This window comes from Bacillus rossius, assembly GCF_032445375.1.
Source record: "Bacillus rossius redtenbacheri isolate Brsri chromosome 9 unlocalized genomic scaffold, Brsri_v3 Brsri_v3_scf9_2, whole genome shotgun sequence".
NCBI lineage: Eukaryota > Metazoa > Arthropoda > Insecta > Phasmatodea > Bacillidae > Bacillus > Bacillus rossius.
In genome coordinates, this window is record NW_026962013.1 from 38,801,225 (window position 1) to 38,827,019 (window position 25,795).

Below are 25,795 nucleotides of genomic sequence, written 5' to 3' on the forward strand. Positions count from 1 at the left end.
AAGGAAGATAAGAGTGTGGCAACTCAATGCTATAACTAACGCTCTTATTTTATTTTGGAAATCCGAGAACCTAACAATCTGAAAGGCGTTATTTCCTCGAAAGTAAATGTTGGAAACCTTGATTTCTTTTTGTTTGCCGTCGTTCGTTGCTGGGAATATTAACCGTATCACATTTAAGATGATTTATTTCTTCAACACAGAAAAACCAAAACACAATTTTTTTGTTTAAAATATTGAAAACTTCATAGTCTCAAAGTTTGAGCGCTGAAAATCATAACCTCAGAATCTATTGCAAAAAATACACTCGAGTAAATTACATACAAGATTTTGCTTTGCAGCCATGCTTACTTCATTGCTACCAAAATAATTTAACATTGGCAAAAATTTTTACAAAGTATATCTTTTTTCCCATTATAATCAATATGCCAGTCCGTTAATACACTATTCCATAAATTCTTAACCAAGAATGTTCATAAATATGCTTTTTTATATGTTATTATGTTTTCCTCGTATTGAAAACTTAATTTTTGATGTTTGGCATTTCTCAAACGCACTTCTTTATGTAATATAAATATGTAGAATAACACTCAACGCTAAATATGTCATACTATTTATCTTTGTAAACCTACCATCGAATACTTTGTATAAAAAATACGACACCTGTTTACCGAGTTGAAGCAGACTTTGTGGCATCATGTACCACTTTTTTTTTGCGTGTGGCGATTTCGAGCTAAACTGAAACTTACAGACTTGCTATTCAAGACTGGGGCAGTAAAATTAACATCGCGCTAAATGAAATCGCGCAATCAGAAGACATGCTAAGTGTGTGTTTTTTTTTAGTTATTAAAATATATATTTCTTTATTCCCATTATATTTCACTAAGTAAATAGCTGTTAAAAATATTAGTGACAGAACAACGAATGCAAAGGAGGTATCGAGTTGAAATTTCATAAAATCGAGTTGAAATTTCAAAAATAGCCGATTATTATATTATTAATTACGTGAAAAATAAAAATTCAACACGGCGTTTAACACCGAGCACTCAAGGTCATGAATCATACTGATTAAATTTAATCAAATAATTTAATTACGATCCATTGAGTCATTTAGGGTAGTTGATTAACAATAACGAATGAACTAATTTTTCCTACAGAACTTTTGTACGGATAAATTGAAAATTTTTAACTCACTTTAATCAGTTGCTCGTGTATTTTATGATTATTCACTACATCACAACAGTGAACTGGTACTATGAATTGACTTGCAAAACATTTACATTATTATGATGGTGAGTAATAAGCGTCAAGACGTTGGCTGGCCATTAGTTTAGTAAAACCATTTTACCCCATTATTTTAAGTTAATACATACGCGTATTCTGAGAAATGTTTCCGCATGAATGAGCTAAGAGCTGCGTAATTAGACAGTCTTAAGGAAAAACATGAATCAGGTTACACTATTTCTATGGTAATCGCTCGAACTACGAAGTTTAACAACGAATCGTTGTGGAAATTACTGCGTACCTTCAGGTTGAACGAAATTTTCATTATTTATTCCATGGAGATAAGTAAAGGAGTTATTGCAATCTTTGCCATGTTAATACTTGAAGTCAAAATTAGAACAACCCTACAACCCCTTTTCTATCTGCATAGCAACACAATTGTTGTTTATAATGTTTAACACTAATTATGTGCAGATGTGTTGTAATTATATTTTTTTAGCAGTACTCACTACATAATGGTATTTTAATGATCCTTTCTAGCAAGTTACTTTTAGATATTTAACAAACTTATATCTTATTATCCTTAATCAAACTACGATTTATTTTGCTACACAATTTCTAACCCGCTGACTTCAACTCCAGAACAGATTTATTCGCTGGACATTTATTTAACTTTAAAAGTTCCTTGGATTTAATGCCTAAGTATTCGGACTAAAATGGCACAAATTTTTCTATAACAGAGACAACATATATAATGACACATAACATAACAGAACTAGCACTATGCTATGAGAGCTTATGCATTTATAAAAGCGTGATTTTTGTCCGATAAATTATCATCTTTAGATGATATCCTGATTGTTCGTTCAAAAATTCTTTGCATATGTACTAAGCAGGATATGTATGCTAATCTTGACTGCTTATTTTCACTGTCGTTGAGATTTATTACATTTTTAAAACTGTACATTTCCTACTTCATATTATACATTTTTTTATACCATAAAGAAATTTGAGTAACAAAATTAATTTTTTCTATAATTTACTTGATGTGACCGAAATTTGAGAATCTCAAATTTGTTGAGTAACTAATGTGTGATATCTGTAATAATTCCTATATTTTCTGATTCTCAAAGACGAATAAGATGTTATTCATATCCTATAAGAGCATTTCTCAAAAACAGCTCTAACGATTTTGTACATATTTATTAAATACTAGCTGCAATACCCGGCGTTACCCGGGCTGAACACTAGGTGATAGAGTATCCGCGAGTTAAAGCAGAATAGATAGCGCTATATGACTGCATGTTGAATAGAGAAATGAGAACAATCGCTGTTTGCATGTTTATGACCTATAATTTTCTGTTTACCCATGCCGATCGGTTAAACGGTTTATAAGTTGATGCGCTGCAACGCCATCTAGCGGCGAGTTACAAAAAATTGATAGCATAAAAACCTTCTCCACTTCGATGTGCCAACTTTAATAGCGATCGGTCAAACGGTGTCGAAGTTTATAAACGTCATACATACCATACATATTATACATTATATATATAATCTCAATTATTGTTTAAGTTAAGCTTCAGTTTTAATACATTCGGCATACTAAAATACCTACTCTTAAATTTGAAAATTAAATCGTACCACTACATGATTGCACTATTATATTGTTACGAACGTGAGCAAGGCCGCGACGCGCGCAGGTTCGGAGCTGGCTGGCGGCCCTGCACGGCCACTGACGTCACGTGGCCGCCGCAACGTGAGACGTGCCGCGCGCCCCGTGCATTACAAGGGTCGCCAGTCCCCCCCCTCCTGCCCACCACTCCCCGCGCGGCGCTGTGTCTCGGCGGTGTTATCTGACACCATACAGCTGGTGAGTTCCGTGGGTCGCCGACGCGTGTCTCGAGATTCCTGGCGTCGGGTCGGCGCGGAATGTCGCGACTGGCCCCAGCCACGCTCGCGACTTCTAGAAGTGGCGCCTGGGTTTATATAAGCCCAGGACGCAGGCCTCCGTGGCAGTTGGGAGTTCAGTCCCGGTGCGATAGTCCGGGCTTTAGTGCCGCGGGTGCGGCGGAATTCCGGTGCGATAGTCTGCGCGATAGTGTCGAGGGTGCGGCAAGAGTCCCGAGCGAAGTTCCGAGCGAAGCGTCGAGCGGAACTTCGGCGAAGGGGAAGTGCGACGGCGGTGGCAGAGTGCGGCGACGGAGTCCCGCGACGGAGGTCCGCGAGGGGCGCTGCGGCGAGAGTTGCGCTAGAGGTGCGGCCCAGCGAGGTGTGCTGTGTGTAAAATCCGAGTGACTGGGGAATAAACAATTTTAAGTGTAATTGATTATTAGTAGAAACCCGGAAATTTCGCGGATTCTTCTGGTCTCAGGATAGAATTCAAAGTTATAGGTGTGCTCGACCCATGTTTACTTTTACATTGGTTGATTTCTTAGCGAGAACATTTTTATCCTTGTTATCTGGCACTACCTGATTCGCTTACTTCTCTCCTAGCTGGGCATCATTGGCTCACGGTCGTAGAGGGGCGTGTCCAAATAACTGCGGACCAATCATGAACACAGTGCGAGAGTGTGAAGGTTTGCATTCTAGCTTGCGACTAAATGAATACGCGAAAATTCCGTCTCTCTAATTATTAGGCATTTTTAAGAAGATTATTTGTTAGTTATGTAAATATTGGCAATCAATAAACCTGTGAAGTAGAAAGCTTTATTGGGGTATCCATTTACGAACCGTGTAGATTTCCCACGACGGTTTATTATTTCATTTTACTAAATCGTAACAATATACTTATTATAGATCATTCGCTTCATAACATCAACTGGTACACAGGTGGGATTTAAAGTAGCACCGGTGCGATAAATTATCATATTCATACTCAACAGTTATAGTATTTACCGTCACGTCATCAATTACCAGAGTTTACCGAAAAATGATATGTTCGTAATCACGCAGCTTCACTGTAATTTCTTTATGTAAATGGAACAGAAATATACATGTAAAATTACCTACAAATATTTGTAAATTTAACATTTACATGAAAAAAAAACTGAATTATTACATTATTACAAAATATTGTTCGCACTAAAATTATTGAATATAAATAAATAGTTAAGGTTATTTGTAAGCCGCTCCTTGTATAGCTTTCCAGTATTAAGTACCTGCGCACATTAACATACATAATAAAAAAAAAATTAGTTCAACTATTGAGTACTCGATTATATTTTAAAAATTTATTCTTCAATGAAACATAAATTAAAATATAAAATTATGCGCCTTTTTTAAAAAAAAAACTTATTCCATATGTGAAAAAATAGCCGTAGCCACGTGTTGTACAAAGTTACATTGTCTTTCTTGTAGCATTACAAACTATTTCCTGGCAACTGGTTTGCAAAAGAATCTTTTGCAAAAGCACAGGAAAATGATTTTTTCTGTGTTTCTCCTGCTGTACTCTCCACGACCTTCGTTGCTTGCCGTGTCGCGTATCGCAAAACGCGTGTTCGCAATCAGCCCGCAGGAAAGAGCCGTGGCTCGTCCGCCACAAGATAATTTCGGTTCTCGACGGGCAGCTGACGGCGTCGGACGCTCCCTCCAGCCTCCAGGTAACTACTGGGACGTCTCGCAGTTGAATGCTTTACGGCACTGCCCGCGCCTTGATTTAATGACGCGGTCGTTACACGCGGTCTCCGGACGGGGTTGGCTGCTGGCGGCAGACGTTACCTAACGATCACCTACACCGTGAACAAAACTGAAGCGGAGGTGGAGGAGCCCAACTTCGCGGCACAGCCTGATGCTCGCCGGCTCTCGGGCAGAAGTGTTCAGGGTTTCAGTCCCGGGTCAGGCATTTGTGTAACATTTTTATTCAGTCCATATCAGTAGAGACCGGAAAAATTCGCGGGTTCAATGACCTTCAGGATGGACTCCAATATCCACTACGCACTCGGGCAAATGCCAACTGTTCATTGGCTGCTGAATTGTGAGTCGTCTCGACTGGGTGACCTGTGATTCGACACGTCTATGAGTGAGGGTCTCTAATTAGCCCTCAGTCCTCCAGATTAACAGTGAACCAATGGCTGAAGCAGCTCTAAGGTATAATTATTTGAATTTTAGCATAACACAAAATGAATCCGCGAATTTTTCAGGTCTCTACATAACAGTAAAAAAAAACCTGTCCATAAGTCATCGAAAATGTCCGACAAATTTTAATCCTAGCAAATAATAAGTCGTTGAAGGTTTCGGAAAAATTACCGAGCCAAACATTTAGTAAAAGATATCCAGCAGGGCAACCCACAGGCATCTTGTGGTCCGGGGCTGAGTTTGGGTTTGTGGCCCCCTCCCCTAAAAAAAATAGCTTTTGTACTCCATCGGCCCAAATTTGCCATTTACACTCTATTCACTTGAAAGTGAAGAAGAGAAACCTGGGGCCTGGTTTCTACTCGTACCTATCTCGATAGGACTATACGTACCTATGTAGTTAGTTTAGAAAAATGTATTGGAATGATTATGGTTAAGTACCTACTGTTTCAGGACAAATAAAAAAAAGATTACAACTTTAAACACAATTTAGTATCACTAATTTTAAACAATATATTCAAATTTTCGTTTGCTAGCTCTTAAAATTAAATTATAGCATAACACAGCAATGTTCGTTTCAGTTAATCAACAGTTTGTCTACTTTTTTTATTTCTCTTTAGAGATTTCGGTTTTCTGTTGGTGTCCCAAAATTTATCCTGGGATAACCTATAGTTCACAGGGATGAAAGCCACAACCACAACTCAAACATTTCCGAAGTTTAACGAAGTAAAATATTAGCTTAGGATATCGCAACTAAAATGAAATGTTTGTTATGTTAGTTTAGTGTTATTTAAGATATCTATGACTGTAAAATTTACAAATCCTTGCGATATGGTGCTATTTTACGAGCGATCGGCAAACTTTGGCGAACTTGGGAACTTTTCGGGCGTGGCTCGCTTCCCTGTGAACAGTGGGCTTCCCCTCTAGCCTGGCGAGTGCTGGGGTGGATCCTTACTACAGGTCACACCTCATTATTTTAACAATATCCATTTGAAGGTCTTTATGTGTCGTCTCTATTGACCTCGCTGCCGACGAGACGCATAAGTCTCAATAAAATAAAAAATACAAAGTAACTAATTTTTTTTATCTTTTTGCCATGAAATTTGTTTAGTAGCTATGTCATTTCAAAACAAAAAATGTAGATGAAAATTTATCGGCAGAGTAATTTTAATTGAAATAAGCTTACTGCAAAAAATTTTCCTAATGATGAAATTTGTTACTTTTTCTACAAAGTATTTTTTTTCCCAAGTCGAAATGTTATAATCAAAATAAACCATATATGGACAAAGAAAAATTTCACTATAATTAATCGTTTGTTTCTGTGAGATTAACGTTGGTTGGATGTTCGATTTAACCTAACTTTAACGAATAAAATTCAGTGGGATATTTTTCCTAGCTACGAAGAGACAGTTTTTTTTTACAGTGTTGGTGCTACTGCGAGTCGTTAAAAGTCGTTCTTCGAAGAACAACAGCCGGCAGCGCGCGGCGATCTCATTACTCGCCCTATTACCATGATTACCAAACGCAGAGGCCGTATTAATTACTCAAGACGGGCGGAGGTCTTCAGGCGTGCCCGGGAAGGAGGGACGTGTGTGTGTGTGTGTGTGTGTATGTGTGGGCGTGTGGTGGGGGGCAGATGTCAGCGGGAGAACATACGAAACGTATCAACATTTTAATCAACGTCTTCTTGTGCCACCAACCTGAGCCTCGTATAATTAAGATGCAAATTCCAGAACGTTATTTAGAGGCAGGGGAAGTTTACGAGTCTACTTACGAGCTACAGGGAGACCTCAAAGCAGCCGACGTAGCGCGGATGTGTGTGTGAACTGACGACAGGACGAGTTCTGAATATATGTACTGCTGCTGCGAGTTCAACACGAATAAAAAATATATTATATAAATGTCTCAGTATACGTATAGTATACGTGTTTGAAGTTGAAGCTGAACAACTGATTTCTTGAAAATAATAAACGAATTATATATTTATGATGAAATTCTAAGCATCTGGTTAATGATTAATTAAACATAGTACTACAAATAACGCAAAAATAATTGTCGTGGTTAGTCAAATTATTGGCGATAATAATGCGGCACAAAAATTACTTTGTTAATTAAAACATTACCCATACGCCATACGCCTATTGTTTCATCTCAATTACTTTATGGATAATTTGCACTAAAACATTTGTTGAGCTACAACTTGGAAGGCGTAAACCAGCCTGGGGAAGAACTTAAGACGTATAGGTATATGTTTTTAAATTTTTTTGTCATGACGAACCTGCATCCAAAGTTTGTCGGACGAGTTCAGACACGTCTGTTTGAGGCCGGCTTCAGTGATCAGACCGGCTCGTGTGCATGCGACACAAACGCATGAAAAAATAAATTGGTCCGGTTTTGTGTAACGTGTGGCTGAAGATTTTTCAACACAAAAAATTACGTTTACGTCACCGGGAAGATGATTCGCCACGCTTCGTCCGACACTAAGAATACGTCAAAGGATTAGCATACCATTATAAACAGTATTTACTAATCTCTAAGAAGTATTATTAGAAGGAATAGTTTATTTGTTTGAGACGCAAGCTCAGTCCCGCGAGGTAATGCAGGCACTCATGCGGTGTGGAGAGCTTCAGAAGAACCCTCGCGATTTGAAAACTTCAAGACGAGTGAGGTCTGTTTACGAATATCATTTGTGAGTACGCTGAGGGCGGTTAAGTACCTAATTATGTTTATGTACTTGATTTTCAAAGGGTATTTATAGAAGCGTGAAAACTTCTAAAACGCGTGTTTTCAGAATATTTTTTAGGCATTAAAAACCTGGTACAGATTCATGAAAGCACTCAAGGTCCTTGCATTACACCTTTATCTTAGTTTTCCCTCCATTTAATGTATGGTCACCGCACAAATCTTAATGGTCCCTCTATGCGCGCCAGTTCAAAGCCTTGAGCTTAAGGGCGATATCGTGCTATAAACACTAGCGAGAGTCGCATTAACCGTCCCGCCTCACTAACACAAATACGCTCCTTACTAGGTGGGTCTCTGAATGCATGGCATATAAAAAACGTAAATTATAACATCATGCAACAAGGACGCAATTTAATCGTATATTTTTAAGAGAGGGGGGAGGAATGGTTTTCCACCCTTTATAAATGAGCGCTTCACAGAGTCTTAACTCCAAGTTCGAGATTATTGGGGGTTTTCGTACATACGATTTCTCAAGCAAGCAAAAATAAAATAAATAAAGAAGTTACTCATATATTGTATAGTAACTCTGATTGTTTACAAACACGAGGGATCATATTTAGGTCATTTTGGTGTAGTTACGCGAACTGTAAACCAAATACTAAAATATATTCAGTGTAGGTTATATTTAATCCATTACGCACACCTTCGCTTTTCTGATTTAAACTTGTGTTTCGGTATACTGCCATATCAGTGACTAAATATAAGATAATACATTTTGCCGGCAGGAAAAAAAATCCTACGAGAAGAAGGAAACAAAGGAGTTTACGATCATCCTATTCCAACTTACTTAATTTTTATTTGGCTACTCAATTATACGAAAGCCTTAAAACACGTGTTCTTTCATCCAAGGTCATCTCCGAATTCGCCTGAAGTGTTCACTTGTGTGTACTAGCCCCGGGAAGTGACACCACAACGGCTGTCCCAACTGGACGTGAAGTATGAAAGTATGCATATAAACAAATATACACATCTCTCGCATATTTCCAGGTAAAGACACTCCGCCATTTTGAAATAAACGTTTTGTATGTAATTTTTTATAGAAAAAATTAATGATTAAGAGACTCGTAAAATATTTTTAACATTAAACTTTACCAGGTTTAACACAGGTAATGAAAAAAAAAAGATACTCAAACAGTTTTTATAATCAAGTTTCGAAAAATAAATGCACATTTTCCAATCGTAACTTACGAAATAAAGGTAAAAGCTTAAATAGATTACCATAAATTCGAAGCGTTTTAACTATGTACTATTTTGATCATAAAAATATTGCTAAGATTATTGAATGTTAACCAACTGTTTATTTGCGTTTAGCTGGCTACTAACATCTATAGAGACCAAACACTTATATCCGTCTGAACTACATACTTCAGTACATAAAACAATGGAGAGAAGTATTAGGATACGGCCTAAGGTTTTCTACGAAGACTTAGGCTAGATAGGGCGGAGGAGTAATTTTTACATTAAAAAATAAAGAAAAACTTAATCGTAAATATTGGTTATTTCAAACATGTTAATTGTTATGCGTTTATAGAATAATGGTGGAGGTGAATGTTTGAAACAGGTGTGACTAATAACTATAGTTCACCCGCTTTTGTAATCTTATATATATATATATATATTTATAAATGTTATGTTGGTTTGTGTACGCTTCAAAAACTCAAAAGGTTCTGCACCGATCGAGCTGAAATTTTACCATTATATACAACCCGCATCAAGGATTGTTTTTATCTACTTTTCACGTCAGCAACATACCCGCAACCACGTAAAAGTAACTGCGCCATTTTATTAATGTGTTTTCTCACCAATAAAAACAAAAAACACGCATTTTCTGTTATGGAAACGTTTCTCCATGCCAAAGGATTTCTCTTAGCAATGGAAAAAACTACGTCAAGTGAAGCGAGCGGGAAATGGCTATATACAATGAGAATGCTTTTATTGTGAGGTGCAATAATTAAAAAATGACTAAGCGTACCGGAATGGGACTAATTATACAATATTAATGAGGTACTTAAGTGTGATCGTGTCTCGATTGAGCTGCGCCGTTATCCAAATCGTAAGTAGAGGTTATGTTGTGTATGGGTCTATCACCACTTGATGTGGGATTGCGTGTAGATGGTTCTAGGCTATTCTTTTTTGAACTCCTTAGACCCTGTACCATTTTTAATATTTAATTAAAATGTTCTATCGCCAATTACAACAATTGCATCAATCGTAAGTAGAGGTTATGTTTTGTATGGGTCTATCACCACTTGATGTGGGATTGCGTGTAGATGGTTCTAGGCGATTCATTTTTTGAACTTTTGAACTCCTTCGACCCTATACTTTTTTTTTAATTTTTAATTTAATTAATATGTTCTGTCTCCAATAACAACAATTGCATCAATCGTAAGTAGAGGTTATGTTGTGTATGGGTCTATCACCACTTGATGTGGGATTGCGTGTAGATGGTTCTAGGCTATTCTTTTTTGAACTCCTTAGACCCTATACCATTTTTAAAATTTAATTAATATGTTCTATCGCCAATTACAACAATTGCATCAATCGTAAGTAGAGGTTATGTTTTGTATGGGTCTATCACCACTTGATGTGGGATTGCGTGTAGATGGTTCTAGGCGATTCATTTTTTGAACTTTTGAACTCCTTCGACCCTATACTTTTTTTTTAATTTTTAATTTAATTAATATGTTCTGTCTCCAATAACAACAATTGCATCAATCGTAAGTAGAGGTTATGTTGTGTATGGGTCTATCACCACTTGATGTGGGATTGCGTGTAGATAGTTCTAGGCTATTCTTTTTTGAACTCCTTAGACCCTATACCATTTTTAAAATTTAATTAATATGTTCTATCGCCAATTACAACAATTGCATCAATCGTAAGTAGAGGTTATGTTTTGTATGGGTCTATCACCACTTGATGTGGGATTGCGTGTAAATGGTTCCAGGCGATTCATTTTTTGAACTCCGTAGACCCTTACACCATTTTTTTTAAATTTTTAATTTAAATTAAAATGTTATATCGCCAATAACAACAATTGCATCAATCGTAAGTAGAGGTTATGTTTTGTATGGGTCTATCACCACTTGATGTGGGATTGCATGTAGATGGTTCTAGGCTATTCATTTTTTGAACTCCTTCGACCCTATACCTTTTTTTTTAATTTTTAATTTAATTAATATGTTCTGTCTCCAATAACAACAATTGCATCAATCGTAAGTAGAGGTTATGTTGTGTATGGGTCTATCACCACTTGATGTGGGATTGCGTGTAGATGGTTCTAGGCTATTCTTTTTTGAACTCCTTAGACCCTATACCATTTTTAAAATTTAATTAATATGTTCTATCGCCAATTACAACAATTGCATCAATCGTAAGTAGAGGTTATATTTTGTATGGGTCTATCACCACTTGATGTGGGAATGCGTGTAGATGGTTCTAGGCGATTCATTTTTTGAACTCCGTAGACCCTATATCATTTTTTTAAATTTTTAATTTAAATTAAAATGTTATATCGCCAATAACAACAATTGCATCACATTCATAGCACAAGTGCGAAAAAAACGTTTTTTTTTTTTTTTTACCTATTAGCTGTGTACCAATGACCGCGCCATCTGCCTTAGGCGGTGGACACACCAAGGCGAGCACGAACGCGAGCGCGGGCGCGAACAACGCAACATTAAGGATTGAATGCAGCAACACACACCGCCGAGCGAGCAGTTCGCGCGGTCACGCTGTCTGCGCGGTCAGGACGCGCGAGCTGCGAGCTGACCGCACATCCTGGGTTGTTCGTGCGGCCAGTGTGCAGTTGTGAGCAGTTTGGACCAAAACATGGATTGTGAAATCGGCGAACGACTAATAGACCTTGCAAAAGTGAATTAAGTGCTGTACAATATGTCTATGGAAGGATACAAAAACAACAGAGTAACAAACAAGAAATGGGATGAAATAGGAATCATACTAGGAATGCCAGAAAATTATTTAATTATTATAGGTAGTTATAAAAATAACAAAAAAATTGGTACACATAACTACAAGGTTTTTGCAATTGAACGTACTAAGTGATATAGGAACTTTGTTAGTTATCGTTATTACCATTAAAAAAGGAAACAAATCTGTCGCGAATCTCAAATGCATAATTTGCATGCCTTCTAGGAAATATGTTCTGATTTTGAAAAGCCCCAAACTCGCCAATTACAGGCTCTAAAATATGTTCTAGACGTCTTTCACCTTGTTCCGCGACTGCCTCTGTTCGCTTTGGTGTGTACTGGGTTCGATCGCCAGTCGTCCGCGCCCGCGCTTGCGTTCGTACTCGCCTTGGTGTGTCCACCGCCTTAAGCGAGGAAAACACTCGCTGACAACCGCAATAGTAATGGCGCAGTCACATGAGAAACAATTTTCGTTTCCAATTACATGATGGATAGTAAATATATTATTAATTTTCAATGCTGTATATCCTGTGTCTCATTGTTGTCGAGCTGCAGCTATGAGAATCACGAGAGATAGGAGAATATAAGAGCTGTGAGAGCCATAAGAAGTTATAATCTCATTCCTTTCTTCTGTTTCAGTGAAAACCGAAATAATGCCTCGCAGAAATTCAAATTTGGGCCGTCGCACTCACCACACAGAAGGATCAAGAAGACGGCTTTCAAATATGACTGAGGAAGAGCGAACATCCGTACGAGAGAGGAACAGACTAAGCACCATCCAGACACGTAACGTGGAACCAGCAGAAAGACGAGCAGCCAGGCTTGAGGATGCAAGATTGAGAGCACGTCAGTCGCGTTCTGCAGCAACAAATTTGGTTCGTTTTGAACGGAATGAACGCGAAAGGGTGAGGATATCTGAAACACGAACAGAAAGAACAGCTGATCTGCATCTGGAATACAATCGTCTTGCGTTCCGGTACCATCCAGCTGTTGATTATAGTTCAAGTCAGCATGTTGTCATTGGTCAGATGAGTCATGTCTGTAGCTACTGCCAGGCTCTAAAGTTTAATAATGAAACGAAAGGAATGTGTTGCGCTGGAGGAAAAATCAAATTGCCTCAACTTGATGCACCACCAGATCCATTGAAAACTTTACTTGCTGGATCTACCGCTGAATCGAAGCATTTCCTATCAAACATCAGGAAATATAACTCTTGCTTCCAAATGACGTCATTTGGTGCAGAAATCGTGACTGCTCAATTCATGCCAACTTTTAAAATCAAAGGGCAAATATATCACAAAGCTGGCTCCCTGCTCCCGTTCTCAGATAGTGACCATAAATTCCTACAACTGTACTTCATTGGTGATGATAGGGATGAAGTAGATGCACGTTGTGGAATACATACCTCGCTAAGAAGATCCATTATTTTGCAACTGCAGGAGCTTCTTCACGAAAGGAACAATTTGGTGCGTTTGTTCAAAACAGCAATTGATATGATGCCATAAGAAACCCACAAAATTATTATTCACGCAGACAAAACTCACGCTGAAAAACATGTCCGGAGATATAATGCTCCAACTATAGACGAAGTAGCAATTGTCATAGTCGGAGATCAGTTCCAACCTAGAGATATTGTTCTCCATCGAAGAAATAATCAATTGATAAACGTAGCAGAAACTCATCGTTGTTACGATGCTTTACAATATCCAGTGATCTTTTGGGATGGTGCCGATGGATATCATTTCAATGTGAAAATGATAAATCCAGTAAATGGTGCAGAAATCAATAAAAATTGCAGCTCAATGAACTTTTACGCATACCGCTTAATGATTCGGAGGAACGAGGACAATTATATTTTAAAATGCCGTCAGTTGTTTCACCAGTATATTGTGGATATGTATGCAAAAATTGAAATGGAACGTTTGCTATTTCTCCGTTTGAATCAGACTAAACTACGCTCTGAAGAATATGTTCATTTGCGAGATGCAGTTGTGAATGACGGTAATACAACCAACGTTGGAAAGCTAACTATTTTGCCATCTTCATACATTGGCAGTCCACGTCACATGCAAGAATATGCTCAAGATGCAATGTCATATGTTCGTCATTACGGGCGTCCAGATTTATTTATCACTTTCACATGCAATACAGCTTGGGACGAGATACGGCAGCTGTTACTTCCTGGCCAATAACACGTCGATAGGCATGACATTATAGCACGTGTTTTCCGACAAAAGCTTAAATCGCTGATGGATTTCATCGTGAAACATGAAGTATTTGGATCTGTGTGCTGCTGGATGTATTCAGTGGAATGGCAAAAGAGAGGATTGCCACATGCGCATATACTAATCTGGCTCTACAATAAAATAACTTCAGACGAAATCGACGATGTGATATGCGCTGAGATTCCACGGGCTGATGTTGATAAGGATTTGCATGCAGTTATTATCAAAAACATGATACATGGACCATGTGGTACACTAAATCCAAATTCACCATGCATGGTAGATGGTAAATGCTCTAAGCAATATCCTCGAGCATTCACAGCCAACACAGTAACAGGCTACGATGGATATCCTCGGTATAGAAGACGATCAACTGAAGATGGTGGGAATTCGGCAACTATACACATGCAAAATGGTGATATTGATGTAGACAACCGTTGGGTGGTTCCATATTCTCCTTTGCTGTCAAAAACATATAAAGCCCACATAAACGTAGAATATTGCAATTCAGTCAAATCCATTAAATACATCTGTAAATATGTTAATAAAGGCAGTGATATGGCAGTTTTTAGTGTGAAATCAGATAGTAACAAAAATTCAGTACGAGATATCGATGAAATTTCTCAATACCAGGCTGGGAGATACATAAGCAGCAATGAGGCTGCATGGCGAATTTTTTCATTTCCCATTCATGAACGCTATCCAGCTGTGGTTCACTTGGCAGTACATTTAGAAAATGGACAGCGTGTTTATTTCACAGATGCAAATGTGCAAGAAAGATCCCTTAATCCACCTGGTACAACTCTGATTGCTTTTTTCACCTTATGCCAGGACGACGCTTTCGTCAGAACACTGATGTATTCAGAAGTTCCCTCTTATTACACGTGGAATGTAACTAAAAAAGTATTCGTACGACGCAGACGAGGGGAGCCAGTTGACGGTCAACCTGGCATTTTCAAAGAAAATACAATTGGTAGACTTTATACAGTGCATCCCAATCAAGATGAATGTTTTCTCCTTCGCATGCTATTGGTAAATGTGCCTGGTCCTAGATCTTTTCAGCAATTAAAAATAGTTGACGGCGTCACACATGCCACTTTCCGCGCTGCGTGTCAAGCTCTGAATTTATTACAAAATGACCAACAGTGGAATATATGCATTAATGAGGCGTGCAACACTGCACATCCAAACCAAATTCGCGCATTATTCGCAATTATATTGACCGCTTGCTTTCCTTCATCTCCCACAGACTTATGGGAAAAATATCGATCTCATATGGCTGAGGATATTTTGCATAGAGTACGCCTTGAAAATGCCAATATGACCTTAGAATTAACAGAAGGCATTTACAACGAAGCATTGATAAATATTGAAGACAAGTGCTTAGCTATTGAAAATAAAGTTCTTAGTCAATTAGGAATGCCAGCACCAACCCGAACTGCGACTGCTGCATTTGATGTAGATTTACGCCGTGAACAGAGTTATAACATTGATGATCTTCAGACATATGTCCAATCGAACATTCCCAAATTAACGCGTGAACAGAAAGGCATTTATGATCGCATAATGCAAATGATAAATGACGGAATTGGGGGGATCTTCTTCTTGGATGCGCCAGGAGGAACTGGGAAAACATTCCTAATTAGATTGATTCTAGCAACGGTTCGATCAAAACATGACATAGCCTTAGCTCTTGCTTCGTCTGGAATAGCTGCGACATTGTTACCAGGTGGAAGAACTGCGCATTCAGCTCTAAAGTTGCCATTAAACATGCAAATCATCGAGACTCCTACGTGCAATATTTCCAAAGCATCCGGTATGGGAAAAGTATTACAAAGTTGTAAACTAATTGTTTGGGATGAATGCACGATGGCACATAAAAAATCGCTTGAAGCTCTTGATCGATCGTTACGAGATTTGCGTAGAAACGTTCAACCATTCGGGAATGCATTGATATTGCTCGCAGGAGATTTTAGGCAAACATTGCCTGTAATTTCTCGATCGACACCAGCAGACGAAATAAATGCTTGCCTGAAATATTCAACACTATGGCGGCACGTACGTACATTGCAGTTGACTACGAATATGCGTGTCCAGTTGCAGAATGATCCATCAGCTGAGGTATTCTCACGACAGTTACTGGAAATTGGAAACGGACAGCTGCCAGTCGATGAGACGTCTAGACGAATATCATTTTCCGATCATTTTTGTAATTTAGTAACATCGAAAGAAGAACTGATTGAAAAAGTATTTCCTGACATTCAAAAAAATCATAGAAATCACGATTGGCTCAGTGAAAGAGCTATCCTTGCCGCAAAGAATAAAGATGTTTATCAACTTAATAATGTTATTCAATCCAGTATTCAAAGTGATGAAATTACATATAAGTCGATAGACACCGTTGTGGAAGCAGATGAAGTAGTTAATTATCCAACGGAATTTTTAAACTCACTTGATCTGCCAGGGATACCACCACACATACTTAAATTGAAAATAGGTGTGCCAATTATCCTCTTGCGGAATATTAATCAGCCAAAACTCTGCAACGGCACGCGACTTTCAGTTAAGAAATTAATGAATAACGTAGTGGAAGCAACGATGTTAACGGGGCCTTTCAAAGGTGAAGATGTCCTCATTCCTCGAATACCCATGATCCCGACCGATACACCATTTCAATTTAAAAGATTGCAATTCCCAATTCGATTGGCATTTGCAATCACAATCAATAAAGCTCAAGGTCAATCTTTAGAATTGTGTGGTTTAGATTTAGATGCGGATTGCTTTTCACATTGACAACTGTATGTTGCGTGTTCTCGAGTCGGAAAACCAGATAGTCTTTATATCTACGCATACAGTGGAAAAACAAAAAATATTGTGTATCCACAAGTATTGCAAAATTAAACTTATATGAAATGTATTCATTGTTTTGTTTCTCATTTCTCAACTATTCAATCACAATGTGCCACAGCGAAGCGTGGCAGGGTACAGCTAGTTATTAATATATGAACGATAAAGCGCAGGTAGTCGTTAAAAATATGAATTTTTCTATAAAAATTAATTTGTCAGAAATGAAAATCGGCCTAAATAAACTTTTTTTTTAAATTTTATAACTAAAAAAACATTGATGGGTAATAAGTTGTCTAGAGATAGCGCGACGTTTTATCGATATTCAAAATAAATTATAGTTTTATTGATTGAGGAATTTCGTTATATATGTTTGTGTGTGTGTGTGTAGATACAAAAGATTAAATACGTCCGGTCCAAACTTCTCACCGAGATTCATTAGGCCGCATCAGTAATGCAACGTGATCAGCCAGGCGGAACCTTTGAAGTCAATTTGTGGGAAACGTCACGCAAGGAAATAAAACACTAAGGGGAAAAAAATATGTAAATTTACTGGCCATGTTTTGAAATTGTGGCAGCACTAAATGTAGCGTTCAGCGGAACAAACGAGTGAATATATAGAGACAGTGTAATCTGAGTTGCGCAGTAGAGCAGTATAGAATGTTGTATGAGGCAACATCTCCACGGCCTACAACACGTGGTACGTTCGCTTGACTAACAAGCATCTATAATAAATACCGAAAAAGGAAATTATTCAAATGTAACCATGACCATTGCGACACATTAAACCTATACAATATTATGCTTTAAAATTAATTAAATATCCGGAAAAGAAATCTAGATAATCGCTGAGTAAACACATCACAGACGTGTGGAAAATATTCTAATTTCTGATATTTATGCCTCGGATTTTACCAGTGCCAGCATACGATAAACTAGTGTTTTACCTACTAATAAATAGAATAAAAAATTTCTGTACTTTTACAAAAGATTCCTTTGGAAACCTGTTGCCAAGAAAGATAGTGTAAATTTGTACAACACATGGCTATGATTATTTTCGCATATATGAATTAGTTTTACGAGGTAATACTGAGTGATTTTACGAAAATTGGTACATAATTTTATATTTTAATTAAGATTTATTTAAACTATGGAAAAGATAATCGTAAATTAAATAATTGAACTTTATTTTTTATATTATTGTCATCAATGTGCGCATTTAATACTGGAAAACTTTTAAGGGAACAGTTTACAAATAACTTGGACTAATGTAGGTACTGGGACAACACAAAACACAAATGGCCGGGCAATAATCCGAATCCAGTATTTACTGCGAACCCTTTTTTGCAGTGATACAGTTGTTTTCATGTAAAAGTACAGATTTGCACTTTAACTTTTTTTATTTTTTTATTTTTAACTTAATTTAACTTATTTTGTAAAAAAATGAACAATATTTTTTGATGATTAGTTACAAATATTCTCTAACTAAAGCTTCTTGATCCCTGTTTTATTTTTTCCTAATTCGGCAAAGGAGGGGAGAGGCAGCCACCAATCTTGCAACCCTCTCCCCCTGGATACACATGATTATTATTTTCTTTCTGTAGTACGAAAATTAAAAAATAATTCATAAATGACTACACGTTTGTACTTTCACCTGGTTATCGTCGTCAAGCATGATACTTATTTGAAATACAGTGTCGGAAACGTACGGAAAAGTACGGACGTTTGAATAAAGACTGCCCCTCGAATAAACAAAGAGTTGCTCTTAGTTCCAAATAACTATACCTCCGTATGCATATTCCGAGTAGGCCTGCTGTGTTGCGTTGTGAACAGGATAAACATGGGCATGGACGGAAGAAGGGTGTGTCTGTTTGGACTTATTGATAATTTTTTATGGTTTTGTAAATTTACCACGTTTGTCTAGGAAAATAATGGAGTTGAATCACACAGCAAGTAGGTCCCAAGGAAGACCAATGAGGTGGGAAGAACAGATAGTTAAAGGAGTGCAGGAGAGAGGAGAATAATTGAACAGAGTGAATGAGGAATGGGGGAGGGTCAGAGGAAGATCGAGGTATTTTACTTTTCTGACCCGGCCGTAGGCTGGAAGCAGTTGATAATGATAACAATGATGACCAATGGTAATAAATTTGAATGAATGTTCGAATACTTAGGTAGTCCTACTAATATATTAACGAAGATTTGTGTGTTATTTTGCAACTGCATACATATGTACTTTCCTTAAATTTCTGGTGAATGTTTTTAACAACGTGGAGGGAAAATGTACCGCTCTTCAGAAGCGGAGCTCGTGACAGTCCGTCGATGGGGAAAAAAACGAAAACATGAGGACGCGCCTTTCTCCTCTTGCAAGTTGCGACACGCTGATCGAGGAGCGCGATGCTGCGCCCAACACGGTGTTTCGTAAACCTGTTGCCGGCTCCGGTCTAGTGGTCACTGGCTTCTCGACAGTTTATTTCCACCGCTCAAAAAAATACCAATAACTAATATTTGTGCACATGTTTTACAGCGTAAGATTTTTTTTTCTTTCAGTCTAAAAACAACCAATGTGATGGATAAGAGAACAAAAAATACACATTTCCATGCATACAAAATTTCTTTGTCATTCACGTATAATTCAGGCTTCAGTTGTTTCTGAACACGAACGTAACGTAACTAACGTAAAAGTAAACGAGACCCAGTACTCCCGTTGTGTGCATTGTTATGTTATGTGTTAATAACATAGATACTTTTTTAATAGAAATAATTAAACGAGCGTACATTTGATTGCATACGTTATAAAGTGAAAATTGTTGGTGCTTTTCATAGTTAGTGCTGTAAATAAAATATTATGAAGAGTTCTGTAGAAACGCTTGGATGCGAGATTGGTCGATAAAAGAGGGACGCGGGAAAGGCACTAATTAGAAAGTCGTTCAGCCAAAAGGTACCAGACCTATTTACTTTCGTTATAGTGCCTTCTACCCGATTAAAACACTAGGCGCTGAACGCTGTCAATGTTATCCATGTACATCGAACGGTACGCTAACCCGCCACTCTGATGTGGCGGTCGCGGGTAAGTTAGTAAGTTCGCTTGGACCAGACCTTCTGAAATCGAAGAACGCGACCGTCGTAACCAAGACTATTGACGGACATTTTGCGTGATGGACTTGTGCCGTCGCACCGGCAAAAGGACCTCGGCAAAGAATTCTACAGCGCGACCTTCAAGGCTTTGATGAAGAATTTGGCATCAAGACACTACTCTACATCTAGTGACGTCAATGCCTCCGTTGTCGAGAGGCGCGCTGAGATGTTTTGCAGAAACTAATAACTAATAACTAAATGCAGTTCCACGGTGCATTCTACCACGAAATTTCGCGAAGGACGATCACTTGTTTCGAACAGTTTTTTCCAACACGAAGATGAAGAAGAAAGATCCGCAAAAGCGTAAAGCTAAAATCGGCGACGTTTTTATTTTTATTTCTAAGCAGAAAGGCCTATTGGCGGCTACTACGCCGAAGAAATTCAGCCTACCATGTATCCCGACACGTATTTGGCGGAGAAGATTCTTAAAAGAATAAATGGACGATCCTATGTCAAATGACACGTTTCAAAATAATGACACGTACTTTTCGCGCAAATATTTCCATTCCAGCTGTGTGTTAAAACGCTGTAGCATTGTATGTGTTTTATGATCGGCTGGGTTTATTTCAGGTACATGTTTACAGCCAGCACACCAATCACAGCCATCCAGTGCGGAAGCCAACGCGTCTTTAAAAGATCGGCCAAACAGGGCGATGGCTTCTCTTGCAGACCGCCGCCAATTACAAGGGATCAGCCGCTATCGAGGCATACCTTATTGCAGTCTAATGAGCAATCATGCTCCTAGTAATGAGTAGAGACCGGAAAAATTCGCAGATTCATTTCGCGATAGGTTGAAATTCATACACATATACCTTTAAGCTACTTTTGCTATTGGCTCGCTGTTCGTCTGGGCTACTCTGGGCCAATGAGAAACCCTCAACAAAAGAAGTGACGAATCACGGGCGAACCAGTTGAGACGACTCACAAGTCAGCAGCCAACGAACTGGCGTTATTTGCCCGAATGTCCAGAGGACTGTGTAGACAATCCTGAAGGTCATCGAAACCGCGAATTTTTCAGGTCCCTAGTAATGAGAAATTTTCTTGATTTTATAGCATAAAGAGTACCTACGAATTTTCAAGATGATTGGTCGTAACGAAAATTGCTACGACGATGTCATAATTCATAATAGCGGCCATGACATAATTGTCAAGGTAATGACCTCGACGGCTTATGCCGGCTTGTTTTTACAAATTTTAAGCCGCTTTTAAGACTTTTGTTGTTTCTAAGTCAAGCGTCTTTTGAGGTTTTTCTAATTACAATTTTTTTTAATTTTTGCGTGTTTTTCTTCGAAAATATAATTTTTTAATTTTATAATTATAAAGATTTTTTGGCGGTTTTTTCTCTCCAAAAAATGGAAATTTTGGCGATTTTTTGTGAATCTTGGGAAAATTTTAGCAAATTTTAAGAAATGTTTGGCAAATTTTGGTTAAGGTCGAAGGTCAAGGTAAAGGTAATCCAAAGATGGCTGATGTGACGCCAGAATTCAACATGATGGACATCGGCTCCTGGCTCCTCACCCAAAACCCTGTTCCCGGACCAACCAAGCTATACTACTGAAGTTGCCTTTCCTGTCTGGCGACTAACCTTATTCCCACGCTTCTTTCTAATCCCCTCTTCCCCCCTCCAAAGCCTACACAGGCCACCCTCCCACTATCGTCTAATTGACCGCTACTTAACAGCACTTACAAGACGCGCTCCACAACCGCCCCTTTCACCTGGCGTGTCCTACGTCCCAATTGTCGTCTCACGCGAGCCGTCCCTGCAGGCGCTGCCGAACTTCCTACTGCGGGTCTCACGCCAGAAGCAGTGCCGACGGCCGGCAACTCACCGCGCAAGGCGGGATAAACGAGGTTGCGAGTGCACTCAAGCTAGTCCGAACAACTTTCGAGTTTTGAGTTGACTATCGGCAGTTATTCTTTTCAACAACTGCACCCAAAATTCATTACGCAAATCCTGCCTTACGTCTGTTCCAACCGACGACACATTATGAAAAGTTGTTTCGTTTGATTGTTTAATTGAAAGAAAACACTTCTAAAGGATTTTAAAGTGTTCTGATAAGCTGGAATCTACTCTAATTGTTGCAGATGACGACGCTGATAATGATAATAATAAGTATTTTAAATCTTAGCACGGTACTTTCGCATAATACGATAGTATACAATCGTACGCTGATGATGATACTAATAATAATTACTAACCTTAACATGGTACTTTTGGATAGCATGATGGTATAAAACCGTACGCACTTGAAATATTCTCTGCAGAATGAGTCTGCGGTGTTTCGCCATTGTTTACTTATGCGCATAGGTCGCAACAATATAATTATGTAATGTGGAACATTTTTCGTTTTGAATTTTGTGAAAATAACAAGACTTAAAAAGTCTATAACTAGAAAGATTTTGGACATACGCCATTGGTAATTTGCACTGTACGTCATAGATAAAACTCAAAGAACGAAGAAAGAAAAATGAATATACAAATACCCAGAAAACAAGCAAAAACCCGCCAATATCAAATGTTAAATGTGAGGACAGCACAGAGAATTCTATGGAAGGAATTAGTGAGAACGATCTAACAGCACAGACGAACACAGTGGTCTGATAACAACTAGACAGTTGCAACAAAAACAGTCAGTACAAACAACAGCTCTGGACAACGCAGTGAATGGTAGAGGATGATGATACAAAACAAATAATATTGTTACGAATTGGAGCAAGGCCACGACATGTGCAGGTGCAGAGCTGGCTGGCGACTGCCGCAACATGATATGCGCCGCGCGCGCCTGGAAGATAACAAGGATTGTAGTTTCCCCCTTCCTTCCCACCACTCCCCGCTCGACGCCCTGCCTTTGACACGTAACTGAAACCGGACAGCTGCGAAGTTACGTCGTGATGGATGATGAAAATAAAACATTTAAATTCAACGCACAGATATGAATTATTACTGTTTGCTAAACGGTCCCACAATTGCTACCGTAAAAGTTTTTGAAATCAAAGACGTCTCGACTAACTGTGCCTTTACGTGTTGAATTACTGGCCAAGCTTTCAAACGAATGTTAAAGTGAAATTATAAAAAAAAAATTGAGTGCGTCGTCGCCCAGCACGTTATACGTGAAACTTCACTTTTAGAGGGACAGGAAATTATTTTGGTAAACAAATATTTGAAACACGTATATGTACTAGCATACAGGCGAGTGTACAGGTATGCTAGTGTATAAGAACGTGTGTAAGTATGCGAGTGCGCAAGTATGCGAGTGCACAAGTAAACAATTATACAAGTGCGCATTTATGTGTGTAAGTATGCTAGTGTGCTTCAATGCAAACACGCCACAGTATTGAACACGTTATTGAAAGGTTTTCTAGGCACTCCAAGATTCATTCTTGTGAAGTTCATGTTCAAAGTTGAGTAAACTCAGCGCCGTTAATGCACGAAGATAACTTTATACGAAGGTTACTTTACGAACATCCATGGATATTTTTTAACCAGTGTTCTGCGCAAATTTAACGCAACAATGTTCACCAGTGTGTGTCCGCTGGACCATTGCCAGGTGGACAGTTCGAGGCGTCATGAGAGACTGATGATGCAGTAAGACCGTGGCGTTAAGCTGCTCCTAACTTCCGAAAGTTTACACTGTTAATAAGTTTCACCTTATATTTATGAAAAATAATGGTTATAAATTATCCAGAGTCCTTCGTAAATTTTCTGGTTTCTTCGTAAATTAATGGATGATGAGTTAACTTTCTTTGAACATTTAGGAAACCTTTAGGAAAATTTTATACATTAAAATCAAAATAATTTTATAATTGTAAAATTTTATCATTGTAAAATTCTACAGCAGAAACACTTCTTTCTATTCCACACGTTTCTTTTATACCTTGTTTATAAAGCAACACAAAACTCGGAATACGGAAACCACCGTAGTTTTTACGAAGTTTCATTTACTTAAGATTTTAAATAACTCTTCGTGCATTTAAGGTGCTTTCTTCGTTGAAAAGTCCGTAAATTTACTGTAATTTATAACGATTTAGACCTTACTTGCCAGTAGCTAAAGCACCACAGAGAATGGACTGGAGTTGACTTACCCCGACTGGACCGGACTTGTCTGCACTGCGGTGGCTATGCGCTACAGCCACCAGAGCTGAGTGAACAGGAAACAAGATGGCGCACTTCATTCAGAGGTAGGGGGGCAAACTGCGATGAGGTATGAGGCATGACGGGAACACCACATAACTTAGAAAGTCACAACTTAGAACTGTTATAACTTAGAAAACTTGGAAAAATCCATGTAACTTAGAAACTCACAACTTAGAAACGTCATAACTTAGAACTATCACAACTTAGAAACACACAACTTAGAACGGTCATAACTTAGAAACACGTAACATAGAAACACGCAACGCAGAACCACACAACTTAGAAACGTCATAACGTAGAAAGTCACAACTTAGAACTATCACAACTTAAAAACACACAGCTTAGAACTGCCATATCTTAAGAAACACGTAACTTAGAAACACGTAACTTAGAAACACGTAACTTAGAAACACGCAACGCAGAACCACACAACTTAGAAACGTCATAACGTAGAAAGTCACAACTTAGAACTATCACAACTTAAAAACACACAGCTTAGAACTGCCATATCTTAAGAAACACGTAACTTAGAAACACGCAACGCAGAACCACACAACTTAGAAACGTCATAACGTAGAAAGTCACAACTTAGAACTATCACAACTTAAAAACACACAGCTTAGAACTGCCATATCTTAAGAAACACGTAACTTAGAAACACGTAACTTAGAAACACGCAACGCAGAACCACACAACTTAGAAACGTCATAACGTAGAAAGTCACAACTTAGAACTATCACAACTTAAAAACACACAGCTTAGAACTGCCATAACTAAAGAAACACGTAACTTAGAAACACGCAACGCAGAACCACATAACTTAGAAACGTCATAACGTAGAAAGTCATAACTTAGAACCGTCATAACTTAGAACCGTCATAACTTAGAAAATTCTAAGTTATGTGATTCTAAGTTGTGTGTTTCTAAGTTATGTGTTTCTAAGTTGTGTGTTTCTAAGTTATGACAGCACCCCAGGCATGACAGACGCGCGAGTCGTGTCGAGTCCTGTCTTGGCGCTGCGCCCGTAGAAAAACAAGCAAATGGAAATTCATTACCGGACTCGAGACAGGTCAAGTCAACTGCAGTCCACTCTCCGCTGCGTCTGGGTCCGACTCGCCGCCTGCTTCCCGCGAAAATACTGAACGTCACTGCACTGCGATCGCGCGTCCTCTCAGCCAGTGGAGTGGTGCCTGGATGCGCGCGAAAATTCCAGCATACCCTGCCCCCCTCCCGGTTAAATTTATGCCCAGTAATTTCCGGTCACAAGCACACTCACCTTTCGACAAGCGTCCGGACCGTGGTTTCTTTTGTGTGCGTGTGTGTGTGTTGGAGGGTGGGAGGCATAGTGAAGTTTTAGGGAGGGAGGAGGGGGGCATAGGGCGCGACGCAAGGATATGACCCCGGACAGAACAGGTCGCCGACAGGCGCGCGACGGCGACGAGAACAAAGAACACGATGCGCTACTCGACGACCACTATATATATATATATATATAT

General features: G+C 38.7%; 1 protein-coding gene across 1 annotated transcript in view; it reads right to left on the reverse strand.

The window, feature by feature from the left end:
• LOC134542951 (uncharacterized) overlaps positions 1 to 25,436 on the reverse strand; it is a 647,441-nt gene extending 622,005 nt beyond the window's left edge. The window contains exon 1 of the mRNA XM_063387576.1: positions 24,248 to 25,436. Within this exon, the coding sequence (XP_063243646.1) occupies positions 24,248 to 24,337 (90 nt within the window). The 5' untranslated portion in view covers positions 24,338 to 25,436. The remainder of the gene's footprint in view (positions 1 to 24,247) is intronic.
• Between the last annotated feature and the right edge of the window lie 359 nt (positions 25,437 to 25,795).